We start from the raw sequence: 26,458 nt of genomic DNA on the forward strand, positions 1-26,458 counted from the left end.
AAAAATCCGTTTTCAAGATTTTCAAAATTTCGACGAATTTTTGAAAAATTAAATAAAAAATTATGTATATTCTGTCACATTTTTCACACTGTCTTTGTTTAGAAAATTTTCATAGAAAGGAGTTTTTCTCATTGTTGTAGATATCGGATTATAAGATGGGTGGGTGGGCGGGGAACGTTTGTTTCAATGTAATGAAATATCTTTCTGGAAATTGAGTTTCATGGATGACTGATCTAGAAATAATTGGTTTACGACGAAGATAGAGAAGATGTAGATTTTTTTTAGTACTTGATATTTAACTGAAAATTTTGACGATTTTTGAGATAATCAAGATCAAATTTCAAAGCCGGTCTTCCACTTTTTAGTCTCAACAGTGTTTAAGTAAATACATTATGGCATTTATGGTCCGTAACAAAAATCAGTTTTCAAGATTTACAAAATTTTGACGAATTTTTGAAAAATTAAATAAAAATGCCGCCCAATTTTTTACATTTTTTCGCATTGATCTTGTTTAAAATATCAAGAACTGTTATTTTTAGCTTTGGCAACCTCAACATCTCAACATAACAAGAAAATATATCATTTCTTTTTGTAATGAGAAGATTAGTTCCTCCTTTTATCAAAATTTTTTTAATGTCTAATGAACTCAAAAATTCTATTACCTGTACAAGAAATCAATGATTATGTTACATGTTTTTTCCTAAATAAAGGGATTTGTTTAGAAAAGTTTCATGGGAAGGAGTTTTTTTCATTGTCGTCGATATCGGATTATAAGATGGGTGGGTGGGCGGGGAACGTTTAGATTTAATATAATGAAATATCTATGGAAATTGAGTTTCATGGATGACTGATCTTGAAATAATTCGCTTACGACGAAGATAGAAAAGATGTAGAATTTTTTTTTTTTTAGTAAATACTTGATTTCCAACTGAAAATTTTGACGATTTTTGAGATAATCAAGAGCAAATCTCGAAGTAGGTCTTTTATTTTTTAGTATCAACAGTGTTCAGGAAGATATATTATGGCATTTAGGGACCGCAACAGAAAACAGTTTTCAAGATTTACAAAATTTTGACGAATTTTTGAAAAATTAAATTGAAGTGAGACCTAACTGTGGCACATTTTTTCACACTGATCTTGTTTAGTAAGTCCAGAAATGTTATTTTTTAGCTTTGGCAACCACAACATCGCAACAAAACAAGAAAATACATAAATTATTTTTGTAATGAGAAGATTAGTTTCTCCTTATATCAAAAATATTTTAAAGTCCAACTAACTCAAAAATTCGAAATACAAGAAATCAATGATTATGTTACATTTTTTTCCTAAATAAAGGGCTTTTGTTTAGAAAATTTTTATGGAAAGAAGTTTTTTTTTGTTGTTGTAGACATCGGATTAAAATATGGGTGGGCGGGCGGGCAACTTTTATTTTATCTGTAATGAAATATCTTTATGGAAGTTGAGCTTTATAAATGACTAATTTGGAAATAATTTGCTTACAACGAAGATAGAGAAGATGTAGAATTTGTTTTAGTACTTGATCTTCAACTGAAAATTTTGACGATTTTTGAGACAATCAAGATCAAATTTCAAAGCCTGTCTTCAACTTTTTAGTCTCAACAGTGTTTAGGTAAATACATTATGGCATTTATGGTCCGTAACAAAAATCAGTTTTTAAGATTTACAAAATTTTGACGAATTTTTGAAAATTTAAATAAATTTTTTTCATTTTTTCGCATTGATCTTGTTTAAAATGTCCAGAAGTGTAATTTTTTAGCTTCGACAACCTCACGATCTCAACATGCAAGAAAATACATCATCTCTTTTTTTTGTAATGAGAAGCTTAGTTTTCGTTTTATCCAAAAATTTGTTTAATGCCTAATGAACTAAAAAATTCGATTATCTATACAAGAAATCAATGATCATGCTACTTTTTTTGCCTAAATAAAGGGCTTTTGTTTAGAAAATTTTCATGGAAAGGAGTTTTTTGTTGTTGTTGTAGATATCGGATTAAGAGACGGGTGGGTGGGCGGGGAACTCTTATTTTTATTATAATGAAATACCATTATGGAAGTTGATTTTTATAGATGACTAATCTGGAAATAATAATTTGCTTACGACGAAGATAAAAAAGATGTAGAATTTTTTTTTAGTAGTTGATCTCCGACTGAAAATTTTGACGGCTTTGAGATAATCAAAATCAAATCTCAAAGTAGGTCTTCCACTTTTTAGTCTCAACAGTGTTTAGGTGAATCCGTTAAGCATTTATGGTCCGTAACAAAAAACAGTTTTCAAGATTTATAAAATTTTGGCGAATTTTTGAAAAATTAAATAAAAAATTATGTGTATTGTGTCACTTTTTTTCACACTGATCTTGTTTAAAAAGTCCTAAAGTGTTGTTTTATAGCTTCGACAACCTCGAGATCTCAACATACAAGAAAATACATCATTTCTTTTTTTGTAATAAGAAGATTAGTTTTTCTTTTATCAAAAATGTTTTTAATAAATTTAAAAATTCGACTACCTGTACAAGAAATCAATGATTATGTTGCATTTTCTTTCCTAAATAAATGGCTTTTTTTAGAAAATTTTCATGGAAAGGAGTTTTTCTCATTGTTGTAGATATCGGATTATAAGATGGGTGGGTGGGCGGGGAACGTTTAGTTTTAATGTAATGAAATATCTTTATGGAAATTGAGTTTCACGGATGACTGATCTGGAAATAATTGGCTTACGACGAAGATAGAGAAGATGTAGATTTTTTTTAGTAAATACTTGATCTCCAACTGAAAATTTTGACGATTTTTGAGATAATCAAGAGCAAATTTCGAAGTAGGTCCTTCATTTTTTAGTATCAACAGTGTTTAGGAAGATACATTATGGCATTTAGGGGCCGCAACAAAAAACAGTTTTCAAGATTTACAAAATTTTGACGAATTTTTGAAAAATTAAATTGAAATGACGCCTAAATGTGGCACATTTTTTCACATTGATCTTGTTTAGGAAGTCCAGAAGTGTTATTTTTTACCTTTGGCAACCTCAACATCTCACCATAACAAGAAAATACATTTTTTTTGTAGCGACAAAATTAATTTTTCCTTTTATGAAAAATGTTTTTAATGCCTGATGAATTCAAAAATTCGATTATCTACACAAGAAATCAATGATTATGTTACTTCTTTTTCCTAAATAAAGGGCTTTTGTTTAGAAAAATTTGATGGAAAGGAGTTTTTCTTGTTGTTGTAGACATCGAATTAAGAGACGGGTGGGTGGGCGGGGAACTTTATTTTTCTTATAATGAAATACATTCATGGAAGTTGATTTTTATAAACTAATCTGGAAATAATAATTTGCTTACGATGAAGATAGAGACGATGTAGAATTTTTTTTTAGTACTTGATGTCCAACTGAAATTTTGACGATTTTTGGGATAATCAATATCAAATTTCGACGCTGGTCTTCCACTTTTTAGTCTCAACAGTGTTTAGGTAAATCCGTTAAGGCATTTATCTTCTGTAACAAAAAACAGTTTTCAAGATTTACAAAATTTTGCCGAATTTTTGAAAAATTAAATAAAAAATTATGTGCATTGTGTCACATTTTTTCACACTGATCTTGTTTAAAAAGTCCTAAAGTGTTATTTTTTAAAAATTCGACTACCTGTACAAGAAATCAATGATTATGTTGCATTTTCTTTCCTAAATAAAGGACTTTGTTTAGAAAATTTTCATCGAAAGGAGTTTTTCTCATTGTTGTAGATATCGGATTATAAGATGGGTGGGTGGGCGGGAAAAGTTAATGTTCATGTAATGAAATATCTTTATGGAAATTGAATTTCGTAGATGACTGATCTGGAAATAATTGGCTTACGACGAAGATACAGAAGATGTAGAATTTCTTTTTTAGTAAATACTTGATCTACATCTGAAAATTTTGACAATTTTTGAGATAATCAAGAGCAAATTTCGAAGTAGGTCCTTCATTTTTTAGTATCAACAGTGTTTAGGAAGATACATTATGGCATTTAGGGGCCGCAACAAAAAACAGTTTTCAAGATTTACAAAATTTTGACGAATTTTTGAAAAATTAAATTGAAATGATGCCTAACTGTGGCACATTTTGTCACACTGATCTTGTTTAGCAAGTCCAGAAGTGTTATTTTTTAGCTTTGGCAACCTCAACATCTGAACATAACAAGAAAATACATTTTTTTTGTAGTGACAAGATTGATTTTTCCTTTTATCAAAAATTTTTTTAATGCGTAATGAACTCAAAAATTTGATTATCTACACAAGAAATCAATGATTATGTTACTTTTTTTTCCTAAATAAAGGACTTTTGTTTAGAAACATTTGATGGAAAGGAGTTTTTCTTGTTGTTGTAGACATCGGATTAAGAGACGGGTGGGAGGGCGGGGAACTCTTATTTTTATTATAATGAAATACCATTATGGAAGTTGATTTTTATAGATGACGAATCTGGAAACAATAATTTGCTTACGACGAAAATAAAGAGGATGTAGAATTTTTTTTTAGTAGTTGATCACCAACTGAAAATTTTGACGGTTTTTGAGATGATCAGTATCAAATCTCAAAGTAGGTCTTTCATTTTTTAGAGTTTAGGTAAATGCATTATGAGATTTACGGTTCGTAGCAGTCAACAGTTTTTAAGATATATAAAATTTTGACGAATTTTTGAAAAATTTAATAAAAAATGACATCTAATTGTGTCACATTTTTTCACATTGATTTTTTTTATAAATTTCAGAAGTTTAATTTTTTTAATTTCAACAACCTCAATATCTCAACATACAAAAAAATACATCTTTTTTGGGAACGAGAAGAGTAGTTTTTCCTTTTATCAAAAATCTGTTTTAATGTTTAATGAACTCAAAAGTTCGATGACCTATAAAAGAAATCAATGATTATGTAACATTTTTTTTCCTAAATAAAAGGCTTTTTTATTTTGATCATAATGAAAATTCTTTATGGAAGTTGAGTTTTATAGATGACTAATCTGGAAATAATTTGCTTACGACGAAGATAGATCCGATGTAGAATTTATTTTAGTAAATACTTGATCTCCAACTGAAAATTTTGACGATTTTTGAAATAAACAAGAGCAAATTTCGAAGTAGGTCCTTCATTTTTTAGTATCAACCGTGTTTAGGAAGATACATTATGGCATTTAGGGGCCGCAACAGAAAACAGTTTTCAAGATTTACAAAATTTTGACGAATTTTTGAAAAATTAAATTGAAATGACGCCCAACTGTGGCACATTTTTTCAGACTGATCTTGTTTAGAAAGTACAGAACTGTTATGTTTAAGGTTTGACAACCTCAACATCTCAACATAACAAGAAAATACATCATTTCTTTTTGGAATGAGAAGATTAGCTTCTCCTTTTATCAAAATTTTTTTTAATGTTTAATGAACTCAAAAATTGGATTACCTATACAAAAAATCAATGATTAAGTTACATTTTTTCCCTAAATATAGGGCTTTTGTTTAGAAAATTTTCATTGAAAGGAGTATTTTTTTGTTGTTGTAGACATCGGATTAAAATATGGGTGGGCGGGCGGGCAATTTTTATTTTTACTGTAATGAAATAGCTTGATGGAAGTTGAGCTTTATAAATGACTAGTTTGGAAATAATTTGCTTACAACGAAGATAGAGAAGATGTAGAATTTTTTTAGTACTTGATCTTCAACTGAAAATTTGGACGATTTTTGAGATAATCAACATCAAATTTCAAAGTTCGGCTTCCACTTTTTAGTCTTAACAGTGTTTATGTAAATCCGTTATGGCATTTATGGTCCGTAACAAAAATCAGTTTTGAAGTTTTACAAAATTTTGACGAATTTTTGAAAAATTAAATAAAGAATTATGTGTATTGTGTCACATTTTTTCACACTGATCTTGTTTAAAAAGTCCCAAAGTGTTATTTTTTAGCTTCGACAACCTCGTGATCTCAACATATAAGAAAATACATCATTTCTTTTTTTTGTAATAAGAAGATTAGTTTTTCCTTTTACCAAAAATGTTTTTAGTGTCTAATAAACTTAAAAATTCGACGATGTTGCATTTTCTTTCCTAAATAAAGGGCTTTGTTTAGAAAATTTTCATGGAAAGGAGTTTTTCTCATTGTTGCAGATATCAGATTATAAGATGGGTGGCTGGGCGGGGAACGTTTAGTCCTAATGTAATATCTTTATGGAAATTGAGTTTCACGGATGACTGATCTGGAAATAATTGGCTTACGACGAAGATAGAGAAGATGTAGAATTTTGTTTTTAGTAAATACTTGATCCCCAACTGAAAATTTTGACGATTTTTGAGATAATCAAGAGCAAATTTCGAAGTAGGTCCTTCATTTTTTAGTATCAACAGTGTTTAGGAAGATACATTATGGCATTTAGGGGCCGCAACAAAAAAAAAGTTTTCAAGATTTACAAAATTTTGACGAATTTTTGAAAAATTAAATTGAAATGACGCCTAATTGTGTCACTTTTTTTTACACTGATTTTGTTTAGAAACTCCAGAAGTTTTATTTTTTTTATTTTTGACAACCTCAATATCTCAACATAAGAGAAACTACATCTTTTTTTGGATTGAGAAGACTTGTTTTTCCTTTTATCAAAAATTTGTTTTAATGTTTAATGAACTAAAAAATTCAATTATCTATAGAAGAATTCAATGTTTATGTTACTTTTTTTGCCTAAATAAAGGGCTTTTGTTTGGAAAATTTTCATGGAAAGGAGTTTTTTTTGTTGTTGTAGACATCGGATTAAAATATGGGTGGGCGGGCGGGCAACTTTTATTTTTACCATAATGAAATATCTTTATGGAAGTTGAGCTTTATAAATGACTAATCTGGAAATAATTAGCTTACAACGAAGATACAGAAAATGTAGAATTTTTTTTAGTACTTGATCTTGAACTGAAAATTTGGACGATTTTTGAGATAATCAAGATCAAATTTCAAAGCCAGTTTTCCACTTTTTAGTCTCAACACTGTTTAGGTAAATACATTATGGCATTTATGGTCCGTAACAAAAATCAGTTTTCAAGATTTACAAAATTTCAACGAATTTTTGAAAAATTAAATAAAAATGCCGCCCAATTTTTTACATTTTTTCGCATTGATCTTGTTTAAAATGTCCAGAACTGTTATTTTTTAGCTTCGACAACCTCAAGATCTCAACGTGCAAGAAAATACATCATCTCTTTTTTTGTAATGAGAAGATTAGTTTTCCTTTTATCCAAAAATTTGTTTAATCAATGATTATGTTTTTTTTTGCCCAAATAAAGGGCTTTGGTTAATAAAATAAATTTTCATGGAAAGGAGTTTTTCTTTTTGATGTATACATCAGATTAAAAGATGGGTGGGTGGGCGGGGAACTTTTATTTTTATTGTAATGAAATATCATTATGGAAGTTGAGTTTTATAGATGATGATCTGGAAATAATTAATATAAAATTTCAAAGCAGCTAAATACATTATCGCATTTGCGGTCTGCAGCACGAAACATCACTTTTTTTTAATACGATTCTTTCAAATTCTTCAAAAACAAAACGCAAGAGATTCCCAAGTTTTTCATTCCTTACAAAAAAAATCAGAGAATAGCGAAGAAAACAATTTCAACAAATTTTCCAAAAAAATTTTGAAACGACCCCTATTAACATAAAAAGCGCAAATATATGACGGCTTAGTGGTAGATTACGAATTGGAGGTTATTTTGGCTATATTTCTTCAAATTAGTGCTACAAAGTGTAAATAAATTTCCAAAAATTTTCCAAAAAAATGTAAAACGTGGTTCATTCTGTTGGTAGAGAATGCTGATTTATTAAATATTTTCCGTAAATTACAAAATTGAGTGATTTTTATTAAAACTCATGAAATAAACCCGAAAAGTGGGAAAACATTTTCCAAAAAAGTGTTCAAAATAGCTATATACCTATATAGTTAGCTAATAATAAAAAAAATTAAAATAAGCGAAAAAAGTGGGAAAATATTTTCAAAATTTTTCCGAAATAGGAAAAAACGGGCTCTATTTACATGACAAAAAGCGCTAATACAATGTAAATTTGAAATTACCGTGGCTGTATTTCTCCAAATAAGTGCTAACAACTGTAAAATAATTTCCAAATAATTTCAAAAAAATTGTTGGCTGTTGAAATATACAAATAACAATGTAAAATACAAGTTAGTTTTAAGGAAAATGGGAAAATTATTTAAAAAATTGTCGAAAAAATATTCAAAAAAGAATATAGCTAAGGGAAAATGAAAAGATTAATTTACAAATAAACGTTAAAGATTGTAAAATAATTTTCAACCATATCCAAATGAAGTACTGGCTTATTAAGTATTTTTCGTAAATTATAAATTTGAAAATGTCTTCAAATAAGATTTCGAGGTAGTTGTTGTTATAATTAGTCAAATAATAGAGAAAAAGAGAACGATTTCGAAAAGGTTTCCAAAAACAGGCATTATATTAACATGGGAAAAACACTAAAATATGAAAAATTCTTTGTAGACTACGAATATGAAGTTACTTTTGCTATACTTCTTCAAATCAATGTTAAAAACTGTAAAAATATTTCCAAAAATTTTCCAAAAAAAAAAAAAATTAAACCGTGATTCTAAGGGAACAAACCACCGGCTTATTAGGTATTTTTCGTAAATTATAAAATTGATTGACACAAGAATCTTTCAATATCTTCTAAAAATAAATGAAATGTATTCCACATTATTTAAAGAAAAACCACAGACTCTAAAAAACAATAATAGCTTTCCGAAACTACATTTTCCCCGTAAGTCCAACCCACCAAATAAAATGTCCACGTTATCGTAAATTGAAAAACGAGCATGCAGCAACAAGCTGTATTAAAACAGACTTGCTTTCAATCATCGAACCCAAAATGATTTGTTATTACAAAATTCACGGTCCGCCAGCCAAGCAATGAAATCCGTTTTTATTAAAGAGTTTCTGCACACCACATTTGCGGTCGGTACATATTGGCACAAGAGAATTCTTTCTTTGGCTGTTGATTAAATTAATATCCGATGAGTCGAGCTTATTGGAATACCATTCTGCGGCGACACCGAATTTACTAGCTCGAGACGACTTATTTTTTCATAATAACGGATTTCAACTACTTAGCAACTTCTAAGCTGACGTCATTAAAATTTTGGTGGGGCGAACAAACAAACTAATCGGCGGAGATCCGTCTTTTACAAAATCACCAAGTAAAATAAAAACTTTGAAGTTGTTTTTGAGGAAATTGCGAAACGGTTGTAAAACCGGGTTAGAAAGGGTTTTACTGCAGTGTTCATTTAATTGCTAGGAAATGTTAAATAGGATAGACAGAGGTAACCGCAATAATTTATTTGAATTATTACAGCGAGTTTCTCGCTATTGCAGACGTTGTACAATTTCAGATCGAATTAATCTCTACTGGCTCTAAACATAAAACAAAGCTAATTTTTCTTTGTTTCTGCGTCGTTTTACGACGGTTTTTAAACACATACCTCATTCTTCATGGTGGCCTCTATTAAACAATACCAACAATAACATTTCACATTCTTTCAAAAACTATGTTAATGCTGCAACAAGCATGCAAGAAACGGCTGAAAAAGCAAGTCTAATAACTTAATTACATACAATATTTTTGCAGTACGAAATAATTATTGTAATACACAGCGGAGAAACGCTGTTATAATAGTTCCCCTCCGCACATATCCCCATATTTACATTCTTTACCATGCAAACATAACAGTCCGCGAAGTAATTTATGAAATGTGCAAATAAAGATGTTTCCGATCTTGAACTCGAAGACGTTCGTTTAACCGCAATGTTAATGATGTATTGTGCGAGGTAAAGAAAATGTATGCTAATGTCGACAATGAAGAGACAGATATTAAAAATGCAGATAGATTACTCAAACCAGAAACATTTCCGTTGTTGTCATTGTTTCTGAGTCGTTATTTGCTCAATACGCCGAGTGAATCTATTAAGCGAAGACATTTAATTTTTAATTAAGTCGGGGAACGGTTACTTTTGATGCGAACATGGGCTTCTTAGTAGCATAACACGTTCTTAATTTAATCATAATTCTGCATTAGCTACGTGTTTTCCTTACCCTCATTAAATTTAATATCGCACTGCATCATTATCCCATATAAGGGCGTTATTAAATCGGCGACTTTAATTGCAAACAGAAGTTAATTCGCGTTTTCTGTGTCGACGTTACTTAATTTGTGTAAATTGTTTCCGAACGGGTTAATTGAAATTATTACAGTGATTGGTTGGTACAAAAATTGATAAATTTAAACTGAGTGCATAGTTTTCTCGATAATTAACGTTAAAGACTGGGGAGTTCAAGTAGTTTCAGGGAGATGAAATATTCACTGCTGCTATACAGGCAAAATTTCAATATCTTAGAATAATTTCCATACGTGGCGTCGCGCCAAAAGGAAAAATAAGGGTTCAATTGAATTCTTGGGTAGATTTTTTTCTTTTATTGATATATCCTGCAGAACTCGTCATATTACTTCCAGGCTGAAAAAGTGGCAAGTAAGTTTGCAAACACAGATCAATAAAAGGGAGACCACGCTCTTCTGGTGTTTTATTTGGAAATCTTTGGGGATTTTGTTTAAGTTGGCTGAGTAATTTTGTTTTTGGGTTACGACGTTTCAGTGCATAATTAAGTCTCGATCTTGAGCTATCGTATCCCATTAAAATTTCAGAGGTTTGTTACGTTGCTTTAAAACAACGTAACGAAAAGAGCGTTTAAAGTGAGAATTACTGTGCAATATTTTGAGGTGACGTCACGGTTTTTTCGAAGGGATGAATACACATGTTTTAGCGTTTAATTGTAAATGAAGCACACTTTAATTTTCTTTTGGACAATTTTTGGAAATTATTTCGCTGATTTTAGCATTTATTTGAAGGAATAATCATATATTTGTAATTAGGGCCGAATTCTACATTTTTTTGAAAATTTTGGAAATCATTGTCTCTCTCAATTGTTAGCTAACTTATAAAAATCACTTCCAAATCTATACAAAATTCCATACGAAATAGTTTGTTTTCCATTGGATCTAGCCATTTTGAACATTTTTTTGGAAAATTTTTGAAAATGTTTTCCCATTTTTGTAGCTTATTTTTTGAGTTTTCGAGATTTGTAATCTACAACGAATTGGTCGAAATTTTTGGAGTTATTCTTTTTTCAATATTTTTTTGATTTTTTTTTTGTAACGAATAAAAAAAACTTCGGAATCTCTTGTGTTTTGTTTCTGAAAGAATTTGAAAGAATCGCATTTAAAAAAAAATGTGAAAACTTCGTAGCCTCTTGTGTTTTGAAGAGTTTGTAAGAATATTGGCCATATTTCATTTTTGAAAGAATCTTAAGGGGCTGTAGTGTTTCTTCCCTTACAATGAACCACGTTTTCATTTTTTTTTTGAAAAATTTTTCAAAACGATTTCACTGTTTTTGGCATTTATTTCAAGGAATATAGTCTAAGTAACTTCAAAATCGAAACCTACGAACAATTCTTCATGTACTAGGGATTTTTCCCCCATGATGTTTTGGAATTTTTTTTCGAAATTATTCTCTTTTTCTCTATTATATATTTATCTGAGTAACAAAAACCACTTGGAAATCTATTAAAAATATTTATTCAATATAGTTCACATTACATTTCAATATGGTTTTTTTTGGAAATTTTTTGAAATTATTTTTCCATTTTTTTTGCTTATTTGATGAGCTATAGTAAAAATTACTTGAAATTTGTAATTTACATTATTATTTGTATGTTTTGCTTTAGAATGAATCACTTTGTAACTTTTTTTTTTAATTATTTGGAAATTATTTTACAGTTTTTGGCATTTATTTGAAAAAATGTAACCAAGGTAATTTGATATATTTCGCAAAATTTTTGAAATTATGCTCCCATTTTTCTCTGACGGGTATTACGCTATCTATAAAAAAATCCATTCTAGGTGGTTCATATTTCCTAAGAATATATATTTTTTGAACACTTTTGGAAATTTTTTGAAAATATTTTCCTTTTTTTTCGCCTGTGTAGTGTGTTAATAAAAAAAAATTCAAATTTATAAATATATAAGACATACTTAATAAGAAATCATGTTCTTCCCGTAGATTGAACCACGTTTTTTTTTCAAAATTTTTGGAAATTATTTTGCTGATTTTAACATTTATTTCAAGAAATAATTGCAGATTCGTGAAAATGTTTGCAAATCATTTTCTTTTTCTCAATAAAATTATTAGCCAACTAAAACAACAATCACGTCGAAAGCTATACACAATTCTATACGAGATAATTTGTTTTTCCTTTGGATATAGCTATTTTGAACTTTTTTTTTAATTTTTGAAACTGATTCAACTTTTCTCGCTTATTTGATGACTGAAATAGTAAAAATGATTTCAATTTTGTAATTTGTTGTTTTTTTTTGGAAAATTTTTGAAAATTATTTTACAGTTTATAGCACTAATTTCATCTATTCCTTTAGATATAGCCATTTTAAACAATTAAAAAAAAATTTTTTTAAATGTTTTCGCTTATTTGATGAGTGTTAATAAAAATAATTTTAAATTTGTAATTTACAGAAAATACTCATAAGACAGCATTTTCTTCTTCCCCTAGAATGAACTATTTTTTTTTTAATTTTTTGAAATGATTTTTCTGATTTTAGCATATTTTTGAAGAAATAATTAGAAAATTCGACGTTTTTTTGAAAATTTTTGGAAATCGTTCTTTTTTTCTCCATTATTAGCCAACTATAACACAAATCACCTAGGAATCTATACAAAATTTCATACGAGATAGTTTGTTTTTCCTTTGGACATAGCCATTTTAAACATTTTTTTGGAAAATTTTTGAAAATGTTTTCCCATTTTTCTAGCTTATTTAGTGAGTCTTAATAAAAATGATTTCAATTTTGTAATTTATGGAAAATATTTAATAAGTCAGCATTTTCTACCAACAGAATGAACTTTACGTTTTAAAATTTTTTGGAAAATTTTTGTAAATTATTTTAATGTTTGTTTTTGAAGAAATGTAGCCAAAGCAATTTCCGATTCGTAATATACGATGAGTTTGTCATATATTCACACTTTTTTGATGTTAATAGGGTCCGTTTCAAATTTTTTCGGAAACTTTTTGCAATTATTCATTTTTTCCCTGTCATTTTTTGAAAGAATTTAAAAAAATCTTTTGTGCAGAATGTCAAAGATTCTTGCGAGGACTCCGAATTGAATTTTTACATAAAACGTCCAGTTTTTTGAAAAAAATCAAAATTATGACAAAATTTTGCAATTTAATTTTGAATCTGCAAAACCGAATACTGGAAATCTTGCCGATGGTTTACAGTTATGACAAGCGGGATAAATTTTTGATTAAAATGAATTTGCTCATCCCCCCTAAAAATTGATGACGCCACCCCAAAATTTTGCCAAGTAAATCCTATCTTAAATGTGCAAAATATGTTGACTGTCTACTTTTAATATATAACTAATATTTTTTAAATTTGCTTATACAGGGCGTCTCAGAAAAATTAATACCCGAGTTGTTAAAAAATAAATGTCCAATCAGATTTAGGATAAACTCGTTACTATAGAAATATGCAACCTAACACCTTTTAAATTTAACAAGTTTTTATGAGATCAAGATCAGTCTTATCTTAGCAAGTGCTAGCCCCGCCCACCCGCCCTCTATTTTTTCAGGGAGTATGGCATTTGCCAAAATCAGTCTTATCTTAACAAGTAATAGTCCCGCCCACCCGCCCTCTATTTTCTCAGAGGGTATGATCTCTGCCAAAATAAGACTTATGCTAAGATAACTTGCTAACAAGTACTACTCTCTGAGAAAATAAAGGGCGGGTGGGCGGGGTTAGCACTTGCTAACATAAGTCTTATTTTGGCAGATGACATACCTTCTGAGAAAATAGAGGGCGGGTGGGCGGGTCTAGTACTTGGTAAGACAAGATTGATTTTGGCAGATGACATACCTTTAAGAAAGTAAGGGGCGGGTGGGCGGGTCTAACACTTGTTACGATAAAACAGATTATCCCCTATTAATCTTATAAAAACTTGTGAAATTTAAAGGTGCTAAATTGTAAATTTCCATAGTAACGAGTTAAATTCCTAAGTCTACCCGAAATGTGCAAAATATGATGAGTTTTTACTTGAGATTTATCATTGCATTCATATTTTTTAGATTTGCCTATACAGATGGCGTAAAAAAATTAATGTGTCAATTTATTTGAGATCATTTGTTTTTCTTTGGATATAGCCATTTTAAACATTTTTTTGGAAAATTTTTGAAAATGTTTTCGCTTATTTGATGAGTGTTAATAAAAATAATTTTAAATTTGTAATTCACAGAAAATACTCAATAAGACAGCATTTTCTTCTTCCCCTAGAATGAACTATTTTTTTATTTTTGGAAATTATTTTTCTGATTTTAGCATATTTTTGAAGAAATAATTAGAAAATTCGACATTTTTTTGAAAATTTTTGGAAATCATTCTCTTTTTCTCAATAAAATGTTTAGCCATCTATAACAAAAATCAATTCAAAAGCTATACAAAATTCCATACGAGATAGTTTGTTTTTCCTTTGGATCTAGCTGTTTTGAACTTTTTTTTTTAATTTTTGAAACTGATTTGACATTTTTCTTTCTGGCTTATTTGATGACTTAGTAAAAATAACTCCAATTTTGTAATTTCTTGTTTTTTTTTTTGGAAATATTTTGAAAATTATTTTAAAGTTTATAGCACTAATTTGATGAAATATAACCAAAGTAATTTCCCGTTCGTAATCTACGACGAATTTGTCATATATTTACACTTTTTTATGTTTTTGGAAATTATTCCTTTTTTCACTATTATTTTATTTTTTTAAGGACGAAAAATAATCTTCTGAATCTCTTGTATTTAGTTTTTCACTATTATTTTATTTTTTTAAGGATCAAAAATAATCTTCTGAATCTCTTGTATTTAGTTTTTGAAGGAATTTAAAAAAATCTTTAGGACCATTAGTGTTTCTGTAGAATGTGAAAGATTCTTGGGAGGACTCCGAATTGAGTTTTTACCCGAAACGTCCAGTTTTTTGGAAAAAAAAAAATCAAAATTATGACACAAAATTTTGCAATTTAATTTTGAATCTGCAAAACCAAATGCGCTGAAATCTTGCCGATGGTTTACAGTTATGATAAGCGTGATAAATTTGTAATCAAAATATATTTACTTATCCCCTCCAAAAAATTTATGACGTCAGCTCAAACATTTTTAAATTAGACAAAGTATGTTGAATCTGTACTTGTGATTTATCATTCCATTAATATTTTTTGGATTTGCATATACAGGGTGACTAAAAAAAAAGGAATGCGTGAATTTATTTTATTGATTTAATCAGGAAGTACAAAACCGAATGCTTTGAAAACTTGGAGATGTTTTAAAGTTACTATAGGCATGGTAAATTTTTGTTCAAAATGTATTTGGTCATCCCCCCTAAAAAATTGATGACGTCACTTCAAAATATTGCTGAATATATCCAATCTTACATGAGGAAAATATAATGACTATATACTTGTGATTTATTTTTAATATATAACTAATACTCCTATTTTTTAATTTGCTTATACAGGGCGTCTCAGAAAAATTAATGCCCGAGTTGTTAAAAAATAAATATCCAATCAGATTTAGGAATTTAACTCGTTACTATGGAAATATGAAACTTAACACCTTTTAAAATTAACAAGTTTTTACAAGTTTAATAGGGGCAAAATCAATCTTATCCTAGCAAGTACAAGCCCCGCCCACCCGCCCTTTATTTTCTCAGAGGGTATGGCGTCTGCCAAAATCAGTCTTATCTGAGCAAATGCTAGCCCCGCCCACCCACCCTCTATTTTCTCAAAGGGTATGGCGTCTGCCAAAATAAGACTTATCTTAACAAGTACTACCCCCTGAGAAAATAAAGGGCGGGTGGGCGGGGCTAGTACTTATTAACAAAAGTCTTATTTTGGCAGATGACATATCGTGTGAGAAAATAAAGGGTGGGTGGGCGGGGCTAGTACTTGTTACGATAAAACAGATTTTGCCCTAGTAATCTTGTAAAAACTTGTGAAATTTAAAGGTGTTAAATTGTAAATTTTCATAGCAACGAGTTAAATTCCTAAATCTACCCGAAATGTGCAAAATATGATGAGTTTTTACTTGTGATTTATCATTGCATTCATATTTTTTAGATTTGCTCAAAAAAATTAATGAATGTGTCAATTTATTTGAGATCATTTGTTTTTCTTTAGATATTTCCAATTTAATAATTTTTTTTTGGAAAATTTTTGAAAATGTTTTGCCATTTTTTTCGCTAATTTGATGAGTGTTAGTAAAAATTATTTTGAATTTGTAATTTACAGAAAATACTCAATAAGACAGCATTTTCTTGTTCCCCTAGAATTAACTATTTTTTTTTATTTTTGGAAATTATTTTTTTGATTTTAGCATATTTTTGAAAAAATAATTACAAAATTCGACGTTTTTTTGAAAATTTTTGGAAATCATTTTTTTTTTCTCAATTATTAGCCAACTATAACACAAATCACCTAGAAATCTATACAAAATTTCACACGAGATAATTTGTTTTTCTTTTGGATATAGCCATTTTAAACATTTTTTTGGAAAATTTTTGATAATGTTTTCCCATTTTTCTAGCTTATTTAGCGAGTTTTAATAAAAATGATTTCAATTTTGTAATTTATGAAAAATATTTAATAAGTCAGCATTTTCTACCAACAGAATGAACTACGTTTTAAAATTTTTTGGAAAATTTTTGTAAATTATTTTACAGTTTGTTTTTCAAGAAATGTAGCCAAAGTAATTTCCGATTCGTAATATACGATGAGTTTGTGGTATATTTACACTTTTTTTGATGTTAATGGGGCCCGTTTCAAATTTTTTTCGGAAACTTTTTGCAATTATTCATTTTTTCACTGTAATTTTTTGAAAGAATTTAAAAAAACCTTTAGGACCATTGGTGTTTCTGCAGAATGTGAAAGATTCTTGGGAGGACCCCGAATTGAATTTTTACACAAAACGTCCAGTTTTTTGAAAAAAATCAAAATAATGACAAAATTTTGCATTTTAATTTTGAATCTACAAAACCGAATGCTTGAAATCTTGCCAATGGTTTACAGTTATGATAAGGGAGATACATTTTTTGATCAAAATGTATTTGCTCATCCCCCCTAAAAATTGATGACGCCACCCCAAAATTTTGCTAAGTAAATCCTATCTTAAATGTGCAAAATATGTTGAGTCTATACATTTAATATATAACTAATATTTTTTAAATTTGCTTATACAGGGCGTCTCAGAAAAATTAATACCCGAGTTATTAAAAAATAAATGTCCAATCACATTTAGGATAAACTCGTTACTATGGAAATATGCAACTTAACACCTTTTAAATTTAACAAGTTTTTATGAGATCAAGATCAGTCTTATCTTAGTATGGCATTTCCCAAATCAGTCTTATCTTAACAAGTAATAGCCCCGCCCACCCGCCCTCTATTTTCTTGGAAGGTATGACCTCTGCCAAAATAAGACTTATCCTAAGATAACTTGCTAACAAGTACTACTCTCTGAGAAAATAAAGGGCGGGTGGGCGGGGCTAGTACTTATTAACAAAAGTCTTATTTTGGCAGATGACATATCCTGTGAGAAAATACAGGGTGGGTGGGCGGGGCTAGTACTTGTTACGATAAAACAGATTTTGCCCTATTAATCTTGTACAAAGTTGTGAATTTTAAAGGTGTTAAGTTGTAAATTTCCATAGTAACGAATTCAATTCCTAAATCTACCCGAAATGTGCAAAATATGATGAGTTTTGACTTGTGATTTATCATTGCATTCATATTTTTTAGATTTGCTTATACAGATGGCGTAAAAAAATTAATGTGTCAATTTATTTGAGATCATTTGTTTTTCTTTGGATATAGCAATTTTGAACATTTTTTTGGAAAATTTTTGAAAATGTTTTCGCTTATTTGATGAGTGTTAATAAAAATAATTTTAAATTTGTATTTTACAGAAAATACTCAATAAGACAGCATTTTCTTCTTCCCCTAGAATGAACAATTTTTGTTTAATTTTTGGAAATTATTTTTCTTATTTTAGCATATTTTTGAAGAAATAATTAGAAAATTCGACATTTTTTTGAAAATTTTTGGATATCATTCTTTTTTTCTCAATTATTAGCTAACTATAACACGAATCACCTAGAAATCTATACAAAATTTCACACGAGATAGTTTGTTTTCCGTTGGATATAGCCATTTTGAACATTTATTTGGAAAATTTTTGAAAATGTTTTCCCATTTTTCTAGCTTATTTAGTGAGTCTTAATAAAAATGATTTCAATTTTGTAATTTATGGAAAATATTTAGTAAGTCAGCATTTTCTACCAACAGAATGAACTACGTTTTAAAAGTATTTGGAAAATTTTTGAAAATTATTTTACAGTTTGTTTTTGAAGAAATGTAGCCAAAGTAATTTCCGATTCGTAATATACGATGGGTTTGTGATATATTTACACTTTTTTTAATGTTAATAGGGCCTTTTTCAAATTTTTTTCGGAAACTTTTTACAGTTATTCCTTTTTTCACTGTCATTTTTTGAAAGAATTCAAAAAAATCTTTAGGACCATTAGTGTTTCTGCAGAATGTGAAGATTCTTGAGAGGACTCCGAATTGAATTTTTACACAAAACGTCCAGTTTTTTCAAAATTATGACAAAATTTTGCAGTTTAATTTTGAATCTGCAAAACCGAATCCTTGAAATCTTGCCAATGGTTTACAGTTATGATAAGCGTGATAAATTTTTGATTAAAATGAATTTGCTCATCCCCCCTACAAATTGATGACGCCACCCCAAAATTTTGCTAAGTAAATTCTACCTTAAATGTGCACAATATGTTGACTCTCTACTTTTAATATATGACTAATATTTTTTAAATTTGCTTATACCGGGCGTCTCAGAAAAATTAATGCCCGAGTTGTTAAAAAATAAATGACCAATCAGATTTAGGAATTTAACTCGTTGCTATGGAAATATGCAACTTAACACCTTTTAAATTGAACAAGTTTTTATAAGATCAAGATCAGTCTTATCTTAACTAGTAATAGCCCCGCCCACCCGCCCTCTATCTTCTCAGAGGGTATGACGTCTGCCAAAATAAGACTTATTTTAGCAAGTACTACCCCCTGAGAAAATAAAGGGCGGGTGGGCGGGGCTAGTACTTATTAAAAAAAGTCTTATTTTGGCAGATGACATATCCTGTGAGAAAATACAGGGTGGGTGGGCGGGGCTAGTACTTGTTACGATAAAACAGATTTTGCCCTATTAATCTTGTACAAAGTTGTGAAATTTAAAGGTGTTAAATTGTAAATTTCCATAGTAACGAGTTAAATTCCTAAGTCTACCCGAAATGTGCAAAATATGATGAGTTTTTTGTTGTGATTTATCATTGCATTCATATTTTTTAGATTTGCTCAAAAAAATTAATGAAGGTGTCAATTTATTTGAAATCATTTGTTTTTCCTTTAGATATAGCCATTGTAAATATTTTTTTTGGAAAATTTTTGAAAATTCTTTCCCATTTTTTTCGCTTATTTGATAGGTGTTAATAAACATAATTTTAAATTTGTAATTTACAGAAAATACTCAATAAGACAGCCGTTTCTTCTTCCCCTAAAATTAACTATTTTTTTTAATTTTTGGAAATTAATTTTCTGATTTTAGCATATTTTTGAAGAAATAATTACAAAATTCGACATTTTTTTAAAAATTTTTGGAAATCATTGTTTTTTTTCCATAATACAAATCAGCTAGAAATGTACACAAAATTCCATACGAGATAGTTATGTAGCCCATTTTAAGCATTTTTTTTGGAAAATTTTTGAAAATGTTTTCGCATTTTTCTAACTTATTAATGAGTTTTGATCAAAATGATTTCAATTTTGTCATTTATGGTAAATGTTTAATAAGTCAGCATTTTCTACCAACAGAATGAACCACGTTTGAAAATTTTTTTGGAAAATTTTTCGAAATTATTTTACAGTTGTAGCACTAATTTGAAGGAGTATAGCCAAAGTACCTTCCAATTCGTAATCTACGAGGAATATTTTGCACAAAATACAAGCCTAATAAAGCCAATTCAATACATTTTACGGTTGAATTTGAAAATAATAAATTCATGGAATTTTTTGGTTTTATAGTTAGACTTTGTAACAACCATCACGAATTTAATATTTTTCAAACTTGCAACATAACATTCGCCTGAAACAACTTTTAAAACGACTTAAATTAAAAGAAAACTTTCGATTATTATGTTCATAATCATAACAATTTGATGTATTACAGCATTCTCATTCCGTTAGTAGACCGTGTAGGTACAAATACTTACGTAAGAACACACAAAGCTAAAATTAAAAAAAATAAACAACAGGAAAAGTGGAATCATTGTTTTTAATAATGCCAATATTTTCAGGTCATCATCGGATATTTTTAGAAATTCTGGAACAAGTGACAGTGAATCATTGATAAGGATACCTAAATTTAGCAACTTATATAATTCAGTTGCCATTCCTAGAAAACTAAATAATGTCCAGCTGTTTTTATTTAAACTGAACGTGATAAATAAACACTTGAAGGAACTTATGCCACTACATCATTAGAAAACAATATAAATATTGCATGCCGTAAGTTAGAACCCTGAATCGCACCACTACGTAGTAAATATAGAAATAAGTCTGTAATAAAATAAATCCTTCATTAACAAAGCATAAATTTTAAGACGGATGATACAAACTGTGTGAACTCGCAAAGGGTCGTCTCGGCGGAACGCCCTTTAATGGATGCAAATAGGGATTAAAATAATAGTAATTCAGCTGTCCTACAATTGTTTACATTTGACTGATTTCCAACTTTATTATAAACATGGGAATTGCATGACGTTTTTCAAACTACCGGATATAGAAGTGTTTAAAATTAAATTAAACAAATCAGACGTGTTTTCTTTAAAAATCCACAGTATATGAAACCGGCTACTTTTAATCACCAAACAACATATTCGTCATGGTAACCGCTTTTGGTTTGGTTTGTGGGAAATCACCAAGGTCAGCTATTTATCAATCCCCCCTCGTATCGACACGGATTCGTAGATCAAGCGTCGAGAAAACATGAAAGTAGCCACTGATATAATTTTGAGAGCTTGACCGCACCCTTCGCACAATGACCACCTTGCTAATAGAGCGATTAAACCCATCAAAACCTCGTAATCTCTTTAGCCGCGCCATAATTTTCTCCCATAATACCACGACCGCTGCACAACTCGTGCATGCCCCGTTATACCCGACCATAAATGTGTAATTTATAGCAAGAATGAATTTCCACGCCGCTTTCATCCAAACACGTAATGGGTGTGTGATCGATATCTTTGAAAAATTCGCGCTTTAAATCCACCGAACCAAATCTAATGGCTGCCATTGCTGCATTTTTCAACACCGACGATAATGGGTAAGTGGGAACACGCGTGAACATTATTTTACCAACAGGTAGTCGTTAAACGGAACCATTCAGAGTTGACTCTGGGTCGCTATGGGTTTGATAAGCGTGCGATATTTTTGTCGGAACCAAGGCCGCTGGTACTCAGATCGCCAAGGTTCCGTGTGTGGGGTTTCGAGAAACTTTCTTTAACCCGAAATCGTTGAAAACGTCAAGAACGCCGGTAATTGGACTTTGTTTTCGGCGAGGTATAGTTCAATGTTAACGGAAAAAATTGCGGTAATTAATACGCGGTGTCGTAACTTTTTGGATAATTAATGTAATTATTTACAATGATTTATGGTTTTGGAGGCGCTTTTCGGTGATTTTTTAGGCTTGGGATTTTTTGTGTTGATGGAAAAGTGAGTCATTTTTACTAGCTGAGCTTAAGCTAAAGTACGGAAAAGTGGCGCCCCGTTTCCGTGTGTCTGTCTGTCTGGTGTATGAATTCTTGTTGAGTTTCCAGATTTTTGGGAAAAAAATCAAAATTGTATAACAACATTTTGCAATTTATCTTTGAAACTGATTATTATTATTATTATTATTATTATTATTATATATCTTTACTTTAACTCATAAAGGTTAAAGTAAATTTTTCCCAACAGTGTTTGGGTTTCATGATTTTTCGTTTTTTCAACTTAATTTTCTTCAATTTTTCAATTTCAGACTTTTCAGTTTCCTGATTCTTCAAGTTTTCGTTCTCTTTATTTTTTCAATGTTTCTGTCGCTATATTTTATTTATTTTATCAAATTATCAATCTTTGATTTTTAAATTTTTCAATCTTCCAATTTTTCAATTCTTCAATTTTACAATTTTTGGATTTCCAATTTTTTTAATAATAAGCAACAGTAGCTCCCCCCACCCACCTCCTTTTCATTCTAATTATTATTATTATTATTATTATTTTTATTATTGTTTAGTCTGATCTTAGCAAGTACTAGCCCCGCCCACCCGCCCGCTATCTTCTTATGTATGTGATCTGCCAAAATCTTATCGTAGCAGTTTGAGAATTCAAAAAGTGAAAAATATAAAAACCGAAAAATTAAAATATCCAAAAATTGGAAAGTTTCCAAAATTGAAATGTTGAAATATAGAGAAATCTAAAAATCGAAAAGTCGAATAGGTTTAAAAATCGAATAACCGAAAAACCTAAAATTTCAAATTAAAAAAATAAAATGACGGAAAATTGGAGAACCGATCGAAGAGTTGAAAAATCGAGAAATGGAAACATTGGGAAACGGAAATATCAAAAATCGAGAAATCCAAAAGTCGAGGAGTAGAAAAATTGAAAAGTTCAGAAATCGAAATAAGCCAAATTCGAAAAGTTAGAAATTGAAAAATTGAAAATTTAAAAGTTAAAAAAATCTGTATCTCGAAAAAATCGAGAAATCGAAAAGTTGAAAAATTGAATATTCGAAATATGTATTGAACAATCGCAAAATTAAAACATGGTAAAATTAAAATAGAAAGTCGAAAAATCGAATAATGGAAATATTGAAAAATCCCAAAAATTTTGGAAAATTTAAAAATCGAAAAATTGAAAAATTGCAAAATCAAAAATTAAAAATGGAGAAATGGAAAAATCGAATAATCTGACTACATATTGAAAAATCTCAAAACTGACATATCGAAAAATTGAAAAATGAAAGAAAAATTTAAAAATCCTGGAACTAAAACATTTGGATAATTGAGAAATCGAAAAGTCGAAAAATCTAAAAAAAGAAAAATCAAAAACTTGAAACTCGAAAATTGAAGAATCGAAAACTCTAAAAATCGGAACCTTCAAAAGTTGGAAAATCGAAAAATTAAGAAATCGAGAAATCGGAAATTTGAATTACCAAAAAATTGAAAATCGGAAGACCCAGAAATCGAAAATCCAGAAATTTACAAAGTGCAAAAACATTCAAAACTCGGAACATTGACGAATCGAGAAACTGTAAAATCGAGGTTTTTGCAGTTTTTCGAATTTTAAGTTTCTCAATTTTTAGTATTTTGATTTTTCAATTTTTCGTTTCTTGAATTTTCCAACTTCTTGATTTCCAATTTTTAGTTTTTTTAATTTTCATTTTATACTTTTTCGTTTTTTCATACTTGCTTTTTCAATTTTACAATTTTGCAATGCTTCCATTTTTTTTATTCGAAGTTAAAAAATCGAAAAGTCGGAAAATTGAAAAATCGAATAATCCAATTATTAAAAAATCCTTAAACTACAACTTCGAAAAATTGTAAATCGAGAAATCGACACATCAAAAGATCGAAAATTGGAAAATCTGAAATTTAAAAAATAAAGAATCGAGAAATGGCAAAATTGAAAAGTCGAAAAATCGAATAATCTGAATACATATTCAAAAATCTCCAAACTGATGTATTGAAAAATTGAAAAATGAAAGAAAAATTGAACAAAAAACAGAACTAAAATATAGGAAAATTGAGTAATGGAAAAATTGAAAATACGAGAAATCGAAAGGTCGAAAAAGCCTAGTCGAAAATTCTAAAAAGTGAAAAATCAAAAACCTGAAAGTCGAAAAATTGAAGAATCGAAAAGTCGAAAGATTGAAACATTGAAAACTCGAGAAATAGGAAAATCAAAAAATTAATTAATCAAGAAATTAAGAAATCGAAACATTGAAAATTTAGAAACGTCAAAAATTGAAAAATCGAACAATTAAGAAATCGAGAATTAGAAAATTTGAAGAACCGAGAAATTGAAGAATCGAAAAATTGAAAAATCCCGACACTGAAATATGGAAAAATTGAAAATCGAGAAACCAGAAATCGCAAATCTAAAATTTATAAAACTGCAAAAATTGAAAAGTCAGAAAATTGATAAATCGAAGAGCTGTAAAATTGAGGTTTTTGCAGTTTTTCGAATTTTAAGTTTCTGAATTTTTAATCTTTCGATTTTTCAATTTTTCGTTTCTTGAATTTTTCAACTTCTTGATTTTCAATTTTTAGATTTTTCAGTTTTCATTTTATACTTTTTCGTTTCTCATATTTCATTGTTCAGTTTTACAATTTTGCAATGTCTTCATTTTTTATTCGAAGTTGAAAAATCGAAGAATTGAATAATTGAAAATTTTAAAGTAAAAAATCTGTATCTCCAAAAATCGAAAAATTGAATATTCGAAATATGTATTGAAAAAAAAGTAAAAAAATCTAGAAATTGAAAAGTCGAAAAATCGAATAATAGAAATATTGAAAAATCCAAAAATTTTGAAAAATTGAAAAATCGAAAATTGAAAAATCGATAAATAAAAAATGGAGAAATAGAAAAATCAAATAATCTGGATACATATTGAAAAATCTCAAAACTGACATCGAAAAAGTGAAAAATGGAAGAAAAATTTAAAAATCCTGGAACTAAAACATTTGGATAATTGAGTAATTGAAAAAATGTAAATGAGAAATCGAAAGTCGAAAAACCGAAGTCGAAAAATCTAAAAAAAGAAAAATCAAAAACTTGAAAATCGAAAAATTGAAGAATCGAGAAGTCTAAAAATCGAAACCTTAAAAAGTCGAAACACTGAAAATTTAGGAACGTCAAAAATTGAAAAATTGAAAAATCGAAAAATTAAGAAACCGAGAAATCGAAAATTTGAAGAACTGAGAAATTGAAAACTCCCAACACTGAAATATCAAAAAACTGAAAATCGGAAAACCCAGAAATCGAAAATCCAGAAATTTATAAAGTGCAAAAATCGAAAAGTCGGAAAATTGACGAATCGAGAAACTGTAAAATCATGGTTTTTGTAGTTATTCGATTTTTCAATTTTTCAACTTCTTGATTTCCAATTTTTAGATGTTTTAGTTTTCATTTTATACTTTTTCGTTTTTTTATACTTGATTTTTCAATTTTACAATTTTGCAGTTCTTCCATTTTTTTATTTGAAGCTAAAAAATCGAAAAGTCAGAAAATTGAACAATCGAAATATTGAAAAATCCCAAAATTAAAATATCGAAAAAGTAAAAAATCGAGAAATCGAAAAGTCGAAAAATCGAATAATCGAATTATTGAAAAATCCCAAAACTGCAATTTCGAAAAATTGAGAAATCGAGAAATCGAAACATCAAAAGATCGAAAATTGGAAAATTTGAAATTTAAAAATCGAAAAATGGCAAAATCGAAAAGTCGAAAAATCGAATAATCTGAATACATATTGAAAAATCTCCAAACTGGATTATTTAAAAATTGAAAAATGAAAGTAACTAGAAAAAACTCAGAACTAAAATATCGGAAAATTGAGTAATGGAAAAATTGAAAAATCGAGAAATCGAAAAGTCGAAAAAGCCAAGTCGAAAATCCTAAAAATTGAAAAATCAAAAACTTGAAAATTGAAAAATTGAAGAATCGGAAACTCTAAAGATCGAAACATTGAAAATTCGAGAAATAAAAAAATCAAAAAATTAATTAATCAAGAAACGTTAAAAATTGAAAAATCGAAAAATTAAGAAATCGAGAAATCGAAAATTTGAAGAACCGAGAAATTGAAGAATCGAAAAATTGAAAAATCCCGACACTGAAATATGGAAAAATTGAAAATCGAGAGACCAGAAATCGAAAATCCAACATTTTAAAACTACAAAAATCGAAAAGCTGTAAAATCGAGGTTTTTGCAGTTTTTCGAATTTTAAGTTTCTCAATTTTTAATCTTTCGATTTTTCAATTTTTCGTTTCTTGAATTTTTATCAACTTCTTAATTTCCAATTTTTAGATTTTTCAGTTTTCACTTTATACTTTTTCGTTTTCTCATACTTGATTTTTCAATTTTACAATGCTTCCATTTTTTTATTCGAAGTTAAAAAATAGAAAAGTCGAAAAATTGAAT

General features: G+C 28.8%; 1 protein-coding gene across 3 annotated transcripts in view; it reads left to right on the plus strand.

Annotated features, from left to right (window-relative positions):
- LOC135128706 (uncharacterized) overlaps positions 1-26,458 on the plus strand; it is a 309,373-nt gene that overhangs the window by 52,669 nt on the left and 230,246 nt on the right. Inside the window, exon 2 of one of the 3 annotated variants that reach the window (XM_064055733.1) lies at positions 21,465-21,604. The exons of the other annotated variants lie outside the window; for them this stretch is intronic. Within the exon in view, the coding sequence (XP_063911803.1) occupies positions 21,564-21,604 (41 nt within the window). The 5' untranslated portion in view covers positions 21,465-21,563. The remainder of the gene's footprint in view (positions 1-21,464; positions 21,605-26,458) is intronic. 3 annotated transcript variants of the gene reach the window in all.

The sequence above is a fragment of the Zophobas morio genome, unplaced genomic scaffold (genome assembly GCF_036711695.1).
Source record: "Zophobas morio isolate AGI-343-1 ecotype UQ-CSIRO unplaced genomic scaffold, CSIRO_AGI_Zmor_V1 ptg000014l, whole genome shotgun sequence".
In the NCBI taxonomy this organism is placed as follows: domain Eukaryota; kingdom Metazoa; phylum Arthropoda; class Insecta; order Coleoptera; family Tenebrionidae; genus Zophobas; species Zophobas morio.